Source organism: Sinocyclocheilus grahami, unplaced genomic scaffold (genome assembly GCF_001515645.1).
Source record: "Sinocyclocheilus grahami isolate Dianchi unplaced genomic scaffold, SAMN03320097.WGS_v1.1 scaffold415.1, whole genome shotgun sequence".
Lineage (NCBI taxonomy): Eukaryota > Metazoa > Chordata > Actinopteri > Cypriniformes > Cyprinidae > Sinocyclocheilus > Sinocyclocheilus grahami.
In genome coordinates this window covers 363,850-376,127 of record NW_015505594.1, presented here as the reverse complement: position 1 = coordinate 376,127, position 12,278 = coordinate 363,850, and the positions used below count along the sequence as shown (strand labels likewise).

The following is a 12,278-nucleotide window of genomic DNA, read 5'->3' as shown; positions in this document are numbered from 1 at the left end:
ATGTAACATGTAAACTTTAATGTCTCGGAAGAAATGCTGGATAAGGTGATATAGAACGATCTCAAAAAAAGTACTATGATGATACTGTATTTCAGATACCACAATTCAAAAAGAAAAGTAAAACTTCTGTATTTATTTTATCATTTTAAATTTAAACAATGTTGAATAAGCATCATTATTCTATAAAGTTCATCATAAAAACTTACCATAACGGACAGCAGTTTTCCAGCTTTCTCCTCACCGCTACTTTTATGTTTTAATTGATCGCATAAGCATTGGAAAACTTTGTAATGTTGGCTTTTGTTACACAGAGTCGCTAGAACATAATGAAGCTCGCGCGCTGGTAAATATGAAATGACAAGCTGCTCCTGGAACTGCAACTACAGTCAACAGAAGTTACACAGTGGCCGATCCGACCTTCGACTCCACCGGCTCTTCAAAGCTTTTACTTGGGCTCCTAGAGGGCTGAAAAGATGATTTCTGCAGCTTATAAAACAATTCCCGTGCAGCCAAAGAAAACTTTAGTGAAAGGAATTTTCAAAAGTAAAATTTTCGAAGGTACAAACTGTGCAAAAAGGAAAAATGGCATAGTTCTCACCATTTTTTAATTAATGTTTCCTAGGGATATATGGTAAAAACCAAATTACTTGTACCGTATTACTTACTACGAAAACCTATATTTAACTAGACAATACATGTACTTTTAAAAATAATGTATAGATCTATTATGACATTATGATATTTGTTTTGTTCTTTAGTTCATGTTTATTGCATTATTTTATTTTTTATTATTATAATTTTTTGTCTATGCGTGGGTTACACTGTACGTAGGCTATAGGTTTATCTGCCATTGTTCATAAAAATTGTAATTAACTTTGATGTATATGTCGTCTATTTTACCATCTGTATTATTATTGTATATTTCAGCATATTTTAAGTTGCGAAGTATTAGTTGTATGTTACATTATATCAGTTCTGTATATGTATGAAATATCCTGAAAATCACCACAATGACTCTCCAATTGCTAGCTTCTTTTCAAAAGTGTTTCCCCCTCTGCAGTTAAGGTTTTGTGGGCAGTGCTCCCTTCACAGCAACGCCCCCGCGCGCACAGAGCGAGTGTCTACTACAAGAGTGGGGCGGTCTGGTGTTCAGATGACATGAACTTGGTATGCTGTTTGTATTCTTAGAGGATCTGTTGAATCCATTAATCCATCTAGGCACTATAAATGGAATTCTTGTGAGGGAAAAGGATGGAAAAGTCGGACGCATGCGATCCATACAGCCGACCCGCGCGCAGGACACAATGGATAGTGAGCACTCTGGCGTATCATTACGGACTAGACCGTGGAGTGGAAAACGAAATTATAGTCCTCTCAACCGGGCTGGATCAATACCTCCAAGAGATATTTCATCACATAGACTGTCAGGGAGATGGTAAAATACCAGCCGAGGATTTTAACATTCTTTGCGAGATTTTAGGACTCAGTAGAGAGTGTGATCTGGAGGAGTGCGCGGGGATTTTGGATAATCTACCCGAAGAGTTCAGCTTCAGGCAGTTTCACGCAAAACTGTGCGGCTATTTCAGTACCAAAGCTGGATGCCAGTATGAGAATGGGAGGTTGTTGGTTGGGAAGGAGAGCGAGCACATAGAGACGCAGATCAGACTCAGGAGCCCCTTGAGGCGGCGCGAGAAGGTGCTGTCTTTGGGTACCAGTAACAAGCGAGAAAGCGGAGAGCCGCCTGCTTCTTCCACTGTGGATAGACACGCGTCAGTTTGTAGGCAGCTGGGGTCCTGCACCAGGGAGTGCTATGAGGAAATCGTGGCCCTCGAGGAGGCTGAGGACAGGATAACCAAACTTGAGGAGGAAAATGCGAGTCTCAGGGAGTTGGTGGAGGACATGCGCGCGGCTCTTCAAAGCAGTGATGCTCGATCTCTGGCCTTACAGGTACAGTCATTGAGATGAACTTCACACAAGAGATTTATTCTAAAAATAACAAGGAAAACAAGCAACGATATTCTCTGAATGAAGTCTACTCGAGTTAGCGTGCGAATTTAGGTAGTTTTAGGGCACAATCTGTTGATCTTGTTCGCAAACCCATAGTATTTTGTCACCGGCATCTTAAAGAAAAAGCGTTATGAGGGCAGCTGGGGTCCCTCTCGGTAGGAATCGTCGTCTGGGGGTGGGGATCCCCCTCTGAGGGCACCTAGAATGGACCCCCCCCCCCACACACACACACCCACCCACCCAAATTAGCCATGATTTTGCTACACTAACCATAAACCATATACAAAATGGTAATCAATCTGCCAAAAACCATGGGTACTACACTTCTAATTTATTAAAACCATGGCTTATTTTCATAAGGGCTATGGCATTCTTCTGACATGTTTTCTGTGTATCATAGGTGGGCCTATGGAAAAGCCACTCGAAACATAAACCAGAGGGTGGCCGTTTCATCGCCCACCAAAGGCGATCAGCCCAGAAACCCAACATTTCTGGGAACCTGAAGGACATCCAGAGTTTCTTGAGAGAAGTGGAGTACATCCGGAGTTCCCGGGATGGGCAGATCGAGGAGGCCATGTTCTTCAACCAGAAGCTGGAGCAGGAGCTGCGAGTATCACAAGAGGCAGTGTTGTTGCTGGAGGAATGTAACAGGACTCTTAAAAAGGAGCAGGTTGAGATGAGGAAAAGAGTGGAGGAAGCCAGGCAAGCTGTTCTCAGTGGCCTCAAGAAAGTGAAGGAGCTGGAGACCAAAGCCAGTCTTGTGCCTGTTCTGCAGAGGCACATCGAGCAGCTAGAGATGGAGCTTCTGTTCTACAGGTTAGTATAACACTTACTGTATGTGAAGTGCCAGAAGCAACAAAAACAAGTGAAATACGTAACACTTTATTTACTGAACTGCTATTTAGTGCAGTTTTGACAGTGCTTATTCAGTAGGCCTAACTATTCCCACAGACGTTTGTCATGGTGAGGTAATCTGTTTTTACATTGGGATCGCTTACTTCAGCAATCATGAACCATGAAGAAGAAATTATCCTCACTTACCACAGTTTGGCACCTGTTTCTGGGGATTTCACTGATGTAAATGTAAAGACTCTGTCAAAACATGACAATTTGGCAACTAACAAGTGAGGATGTTTACCTCAGCTACAACGGTTTCAAAGGTATTATGGAAATTGCAGAGTTCATCTTAGATATTACTTGGATATTATTCTCATTTTATGGTGCTGACAATGAAAAATTACAGTTTTACTTTTTTTTTTATCAGGATTTTAACAAGATTACAGCACATCTCTGCCAGAGGCTAATGCATTATTGTCATCTAAACCAGACTGAATGCAGTAAACAGTCTCATTATTGCATAATGTAGCTTCAAATAATCTGACTCGTAGTGAACTGAGATTCCTCTGGGTTAAAATGGCTCCCGCCAGAACTTGCTGGCCCTGATTGTGCAAAAGTGTGCCAACATGCATGCTATTTAGGTTGGCTTGATGTGGTTCTGCTTCTCGAGTGCAGACCTTGTTTTGTTTGGGTTCGTTTAGTTGTCAACATGTGTGGCAAATGGGCTCCCATTTTTGGTTAGCTGAAATTATGCACAGCTAGTGCTGGAAGCCACTCATTTTGTAGTTTGGGTTTTATACTTGGGCTGTCATTGAACTTTCCTAGCGCGCAACCATTTAATTTACATTTAGAAGCAGTTAGTCTTAACGTCATCAGTGTTTACATATTTCTTGCATGCTAATTTTGAGACAGCATTCCTGGCAATCCTGATAAAAGTGGATTTACTGCAAGTCTGGAGTTAAAGGGGTCATGCATTGTGATTGGCCGAACACCGCAAGCACTCGTCGGAAATGAAACACCCCTTACCATAATCGCAAGCTTCATCTTTCAAAATAAATGTAAAGACAGAGCCCGAAAGGGGAACAGAGTCGTGTGACAGACACAGTGATGAAGCTGGTATGTGTTTGTGATGTGACCCCCTCTCTCTCTCTCTCTCTCAGATTCAGATTCAAGTAGCTTTATTGGAATGGGAAAAAAAGTATCTTTACATTGCCAAAGCATCTCTCTCTCTCACGTGCGCGCTCTCGCTCTCGCTCTCTCTCTCTCTCGCGCGCACACACACACACGATGCGCAAAACTCATTTAAACAGTCAATAGCAAATACTTAAACTAATAACAAAACAGTAGCTGATTCAGAAGCGCCAGATTGTCATAGCAAAGTCAGAATGACCTCCTCTCCTAGGTTCACGAAACGGTCGTCCATAAAATACATTGCTGTTCTGTTGTAAGTAATCTTAAAGATTCCTAAATGCATCTACTTTCGGAAGACCAAATAAAGTGCTTTTGCTTTCGCCTAGAAACACACAGCGTCTCCCTGACATGGCTGCTTCAACACTAACTGCGGTTACTGAAACCACGCCTTCTTTCTTTGCGTGAACATTTGGGCGGCATTTTGCAAATATTTCCACATAGTGAGGTAGATATGTGGGGGATCGTTAGAACGAGCTGTTTTAGGGGGGCGTGGCAGAGTCTTAATTTTGATAAAGTATATCTCTTTGGTTTTGAGACTTTAGTCTTTGCAACTTCAGGGATCTTATCTATGCACAATCAGCTTGTAACACTCCAAAGAGAAAGGAAAACTTGAAATCGCATCATATGACCCCTTTAAAAGTGTTTTCTCATTTACAGAGATATATTTACTTTGTTAATGGGGAACGTTTTTGCAGTCATTTCAAGACTATAGTGTCCTTTTTCAGATAGTTTGAATAAAAAGTCTAGCATGCTTATGGATTTAGAAAGACATATATTAGTGAATATTGAAGTGGTGGTCATCACATCTATTCAATGGCAACGTGCGGGTCTTACTGACAGAGACACTTTGACATTTTTTAATAAACTTTCACTTTTATACCTTCAGGCTGCACTAATCTATGTGACGTCTGTGGTGAACCTTTCTATGGCCCCTCCATTGATGCTCTTAAGCCAAATAATTCAGTCCAGATCACAATGGAGCTGACACATTTGGGGAGAGTTCCATTCAGCCCGGCAAGGCCTGACTTAAACAGATTGAATGTTCCCATCTATCTTCAAACAGTTTCCCCCTCTAGAGAATAATGGAAGAACACTCCCTGTCTATATCCTAGCAACAACTCCTACCACCCTCACCAAGTTTAGAGATCTCGGCATGCTGTTTAAGAATGTTTAAAAGCATGTTCCTGTTTGTTTTTACGTTAAACTACCATACCAAATATTTGTGATGCTGCCGAAGAGTTTGTTATTCAGAAGTGCTGCTTTCTTTGCAGACATTATTAGTTTGGGTGTAAATAATTGCTTGGGCTGTGCCGCTGTTTTAATATTCAGCCATAACCAGTAACAGACCTCACATCTCAATGCCATATTTACTCTGTCTTCACATTCGTAAAGAATATGGTAGAAAATGACATGCAGTTATTGAAGTCATTTTGCCAGATATAGTTTTGTTGGACAGCAATGTGTCCAGATGACATTTTGAAGCTAAATAAAGGCTTATAAGATGGCTAATAAGATGTTTTCCCTTCTCATTATCAGATAATAGAATGATATGGAATAGTTTGGCTGATTTCACGTACACGAGATGTTAGATGTTAATCAGTTTATTTAAAAAAAAATTTAAATAAAAAATGCTTTTATGCAAGGCTGCACTAAATTGATTAAAATGTATCAAATGAATGTTGCTCTTTTGAACTTTCTATTCATCAAAGAATCCTGAAAAGATGTATCACAGTTTACACAACAATATGCAGCGCAACTGTTTTCAACTTTGATAATAATAAGGAATGTTTATTAAACACCAAATCAGCATATTAGAATGATTTCTGAAGGATCATGTGACTCTGAAGACTGGAGTAATGGCTGCTGAAAATTCAGCTTTGCCATCACAGGAATAAATTACATTTTAAATATAGTTAAATAGAAAAAAAGCTATTTTAAACTGTAGTAATAATTCACAACATTACAGTTTTGACTGAATTTTTTATCAAATAAATGCAGCCTTTGTGTATACAAAACTGTACATGAACATCGAAAATATATTTTTAATAGATAATTGTATTTATTTATTTTTATTCATTACTATTATTATTTATTAGTATTATTATTAGTATTATTGTATCCGTTTTTTTAAGGACCATTTTGGTAACCACAAATGTTATATTACCAGTTATTTATTGTGCATCTTTTCACCTGGTACCAAATAGATATTCACAAAGTCTTGCAATAATTGGAATAGATTACCTGTTTGCGTTAAACAAAAGTTGAAAGTGAAAGTAATTGTAGCAGTAATGAGGCTTGTGTATCAGCTGCCCCTTTTTTAGGGGGGGGAAATGTAAACATGCTTTGTGTCGTAGCCACGTGCAGGCTGGTATGTGGCAGATCAGAGCAGGCTTTTTTCTTCAAGGCCAGAACACCCCATGGGCAAGTGCTGAAAAGTCCCTAGAGTGCATCCAATGGGCACACAGTTCTCTGAAAACAAAAACGATGGAGGAAAGCTTTTGATGAAGAGGATACCGCTCAGGTCATGCTTTGTAGGTCATGGACTGACCCATTCACACTGAGAGCAATGTCTTTTATCTGAAGAGAGAGGTGTGTCCGCTGGCTATTTTTCATGTCCTTTGTGTTTCATGCCTTTTTCTTTTTCTTTTTCTTTTTTTTGTACTGGCCCTTTCAGTGCCACCTTTTGCGCTTTCTATTATGCATTTTCTTTGATCTATAATTTTTTGCTCGCATATCTCCAACAACTTCAGAAATGGAAAAAATGTGATTCTTTATCTTTTATTCTTTAAGAAAATAGTGTTTGTTCTTGTATTCTTGTAGAAAATAAGTGTTTATTCTTTAAGAAAATAAGGGACGGAATAAAGGACGCTCCAAATATTTGTACTGTACCATAATGTAGGCTGTCTGCATGCAGGTAAAAAGTTCTCCGAAATAATCACAATTGTTTTGCTTAATTTGTGTACAATTATTCTAAAAATAATTTTAATGTCATGGGCCTGAATAAATTGTAGCCTACCAATATAGAATTGTGACTTCACAAATCACAAGTGTATAATTTAGGAGGTGAAAACACCGTGAAATTACAAATGGCATGAAATTTGAAAGCTAACAACTGATGGTCTATGAAACGTCAATCAATAAAGCATTTTTAACAATGGCACTTAAAGTTTTGAACTAAAATCATTACAACCTTATAGCCTTCGAATGAATGAAAATGCATATTTTTCAATTAAAGAAAACTTAAGAGAGTGTGGGCTGCTTCTGGTGCAGCCGGCAGAGGATTCCGCTTGGTCTTAAAGCCTTCCTTAAACGGCATATTCACAAATAAAACAATGATTTGCGCAAAAAGAATGATTAATTATCAATTGAATCCCGGTGCTCCCGATTAGCCAATCCGGGCCTGTTCAGACCTTAATGCAGTTATTGTAATAATCACACATTTTAATAGCTCACTTCAGTTCCCCCACCTGCCGCTTTAACCTCCCCATCTGCCACAAAAATAATCAACCATTTGACTCTTTATCTAGATGAAAGGGATGTCTATTAAACTAATTATCTCTTTCCTCAGAGTAGTAATGGTCTTGGAAATGCTGTATTTTGACACTGTTTTATTGTCAAATGTCTTTCTTTAAGATGTGTGACAATACAAACCTGGACCCGATCAAAGTGCCTGAATTATTGCACAATTTTCTCCAGATTCCGCACATCACTATATTATGTGATTTTTTGGTAATGACTTCACTGATGTTCTGGAAAAGATGATAAACACATTTGCCGTTACAAAATGTTTGGTCATTATATGCTTTCCAGATTCTTCATGTGCATCCTTTTATTTTTAATATACACTACCAGTCAAAAGTTTGGGGTCACCAAGACTGCAATTATTGAATCAAAAAATACATTATTACATTATTATAATTTAAAATAATTGTTTTCCATTTTTATATATTTTAAAATGGAATTCATTCCTGTGATGGCAAAGCTGAATTTTCAGCAGTCATTACTCCAGTCTTCAATATTTTTGTGGAAAACATGATAAATTACCACTCAAACATTTAAGATAAGTACTTTTTAAAAAATAAATAATTTTATTTATTTTATTCAGCAAAGATACATTAAATTGATCAAAAGTGGCAGTAAAGACGTAATGTTACAGAAGATTTCTATTTCAAACAGATGCTGTTCTGTTGACCTTCTTAAATGTTTTGTGAAAATTATACCTTTTTAATTAATAGAATAAAAAAAATAAAAACTTATTTTTTTTAATATATTTTTTTAATCTTACTGACCCCAAACTTTTGACCGATAGTATAATGGAAAATACTGATATGCAGGCCCTAGAGAGACTTTTTAATGAGCCATTTCCGGTCATATTCGACAGTTTGCAGTCACCCAGAATGAGAGAAAGTCCAAATGTAGATCTCACAGATATTGTGTAAGGTTTCCCGAAGCCCCTCTTGGCCCTAATAAAGAAAGAGGAAGAGGTTTAGATGGAGGCCAGGTCTCATGGGGGAGGTGGTGGGAACAGACCTTATCTGATCACTTCATTTCCAAGAAAAACACACCATGTCCGTGTATGTCCTGCCTGGAGGCGTTTTTTTCTCCCTCAGAATCCAAGATGGACCGAAGCCCTCAGCCTAGACCCCAAGAGAACCACAGTGAGGCGGACCTCAGGACAAAAGAGACAGACAGAACACAAAGAGAGGAGGGGGGACAAGAGCCGCCATCTGGAGGAAGAGGCAAACACTCTGCTGTTTGTTCAGTGGGGATGAATTTCCACCATTTTACTCTATTTATCGCTCCGTTTCAGACGTGCTTTATGCCCCTCTATTCAGACCAGGTGAAAAGCATTGCATTTATCATCAGGTCTGTGCTGTTTTTGAGCTCTGCTGACATCACAGAGACTGACATGTTAAACGTAAGGCTGTCTAACCGCTCAAAAATAATCAGTTATTATTCGGAGAACTATTATTTCAGCTGCAGTGCGGCCGAATAATGTTCAGTGTATCTGGGTAACCTGTCGTACCTCAACACATTATAGCAGGGCTGGACAGATGGAATGAACAGTCCTTTGAAAATTCCCCTCTATTATGTCTGAAGAAAGTAAAGAAACGTCAACAAAATGAGGCCTCATAAAAATTTTGTCTTTAGGAGGACTTCCTACGGCATGATTTTTTTGGATCCAGTATTTTCTAAGCACTTTGAGATTGAAAAGCTCCCGAGACCTTGACTTTTTTCCATTTTCAAACACAGCTGAACATTTGAACATTTCCCTTTCTCCTCCCACCCTCGGCCAGCTGATACTCTTGCTCTGCAGACCTCAGCACTAATAAACTGCCCAAGTTGTGGGAGGACCGTTCTCAAAAACTTACACTTTTTCTTCTCCCGCTTCCTTGCGAACACTTTGACTTGTCTGAAATGGAAACTTGCACGAGGTTCAATCTGTTTAAGTCCATTTGGATTCTTCCCTAATGTGTCTGTTTCATGTTTATGGCTTGTGAGGACGCGTAAACACTTCGCAAACCTTCTTCAAAGCTGTGTTTACTGGGACTGCCCTCGTAATAACAGACATTCCAGACTCTGATTAATTACCGTCTGGTCCCCCCCAAAAACAAGATCAGGTGATTTCCCACGTCTCAGACCATATAGTGGATCTAATAACAGCATCTGTGCATCCTCACATGGTCCATGTCTGGCAGTTTGACTCAGCCTCTCTAGTCTTACTTAACCAGGTATCGTGTTACCAACCATGTGCCTAGTCTTAATTGTGGACATCTGTTTCTGTTTCATAGTCTCAAGATAAATCGGTTGCTTTATCAGCATTTATCAAGGACCTCACAACATCCGGGCAGACATAATCTTGTTATTTATGTGGTTGTTTAACATATATGATTGTCTCATCCTTCTAAATTCACTCTGAATCTTCATGCCATTGAAAGTAAACTGGGTGCAAGAGGGGGTCTGGAAGTTCAGATCCTGCTGAAATCAACACAGGAAGTGTACGTCTAAACCACAAACAGCTGGGCTCGCCCCATGTTAGTACGTCACTCTGGTCCAGTGTAAATATAGTCGAAAGATAGAAACCTATTGTCAGCAGCCTGACCACCAAAATAGAGTTCCTCGTTCAAGGTGTGAGACGAGATGTGCAGCCAAAAATGATACACAATCTAATGAGATACATACTTATTTGGACGGGACTAGTTTTCTAAATTACGTTTGAGTTTCAGTTCTTATCACCCGATGTGTTTACTTGATTTGATGTGTTTGCGTGCATCACATAGCTACGGCATATATGTCTAATGAAATATGTATTAATATAATTTTAATTGATTATAAAGACATTTTTTAAATAAACTTCACATGAGTTTATAGAAGTGACTGCTAATAATAAACCCACGTAAGTTAGCAGAGAAATCTAGACAAGTATCTTACCTGATGCCGATGTTAAAATGGTCAGTCGTAGCAGTTTCCCGTGATTTTGCTCTCCTTATTAATTTTATTTTTATTTTTTTTTCATCGGATGCCATCCATAATGAAAGGTACAGCATGTGGAAGATTGGCGCGCAATTGGTAGCTCAGGTAGGCCAAAATAAATACATCAGGAGAAGCGTTGGGATAATACAGAGTGACTGCTAATAATAAACCCACGTAAGTTAGCAGAGAAATCTAGACAAGTATCTTACCTGATGCCGATGTTAAAATGGTCAGTCGTAGCAGTTTCCCGTGATTTTGCTCTCCTTATTAATTTTTTTTTTTTTTTTTTCATCGGATGCCATCCATAATGAAAGGTACAGCATGTGGAAGATTGGCGCGCAATTGGTAGCTCAGGTAGGCCAAAATAAATACATCAGGAGAAGCGTTGGGATAATACAATATAAGTAGTCACAGACATCTGCATTCAGATGGGATTCGATTTCTCAGAGGACCATTGAGTTTGCCGAAAAACAGTAGGTAATGTGTTCGGGAATTTTTATAGCGGTTGTGTGAGAAAAACACAGACATGGCAGATTCTCACAGGATTAAAATTGCACCGTACGTCTGTGAAACACAACGTCCCCCTAGGGGGGGGGGTTAGTCATCCCCCCCAAAACTAGTCCCATCTGAATAGGGCCACAGTTTTGTCTTGCATCGGTTTTGGTTTTGTAACTTTCCATAAATTTTCTGAAAAAATAGTAAGAAAGCTCGGCAGAACTCAGTGCTGAAAGTACTGTATGATGAGTAAGTGTTGTCCTTTTCTTATTTGTACTATTTTTAGACTATGTGTCTAAAAGAAGAACAGATTAAGGTTCAGTATGTGACGTAAAGTTTTCTGCAGACACTTATCAGTGCCTCAGGCAGCTCATATAAGTTGTTCAGATAGAAAGAGACGCTAGTACAGCCAGTCCAGACTGATCAGGAAATGTCCAATCCACCTCCACTTTTCCAGTAAATGAAAATTGAGACACTTTTAGGCCCTGGGCCCAAAGCTGCTTTAGTTTCCGATAAATACTGAGCATAAAACCTTCTGCTTTGAGTTTAAATTCTAATAATCCTGCATCACAAAGAAACATGATAGAATATCAGTTCATCCTCTCACAAATGCGGTTTCATTCCTGTGTCTTCTGTTAGTGTTTACTAAATAAAAAGATTGCTTTGTATAAGGTGGATGTTTGGAAGACAGCAGAGATGGAATCAAACAGAATGGAATTAATGGCTGAGAAAGCTAATGTATGCCAGATGGAGGTTCTGTCATATTTGGGCTTTGTGTTTGTCTCATATGCTCTGTTCTCTCTCTCTCTCTCTGTGAACACTATGATATAAAACCAGAATGTTTCAGCATATATATACAGTGGGTACGGAAAGTATTCAGACCCCCTTAAATTTTTCACTCTTTGTTATATTGCAGCCATTTGCTAAAATCATTTAAGTTAATTTTTTTTCCTCATTAATGTACACACAGCACCCCATATTGACAGAAAAACACAGAATTGTTGACATTTTTGCAGATTTATTAAAAAAGAAAAACTGAAATATCACATGGTCCTAAGTATTCAGACCCTTTGCTGTGACACTCATATATTTAACTCAGGTGCTGTCCATTTCTTCTGATCATCCTTGAGATAGTTCTACACCTTCATTTGAGTCCAGCTGTGTTTGATTATACTGATTGGACTTGATTAGGAAAGCCACACACCTGTCTATATAAGACCTTACAGCTCACAGTGCGTGTCAGAGCAAATGAGAATCATGAGATCAAAGGAACT

At 38.9% G+C, this 12,278-nt stretch overlaps 1 protein-coding gene across 1 annotated transcript in view; it reads left to right on the top strand.

The window, feature by feature from the left end:
• Nucleotides 1-1,133: 1,133 nt before the first annotated feature.
• The window catches only part of LOC107551117 (EF-hand and coiled-coil domain-containing protein 1-like), a 22,990-nt gene continuing 11,845 nt past the window's right edge, over nt 1,134-12,278 (top strand). The window contains 2 exon segments of the mRNA XM_016232611.1: nt 1,134-1,947; nt 2,408-2,823. Coding sequence (XP_016088097.1) covers nt 1,252-1,947; nt 2,408-2,823 — 1,112 coding nt within the window. The 5' untranslated portion in view covers nt 1,134-1,251.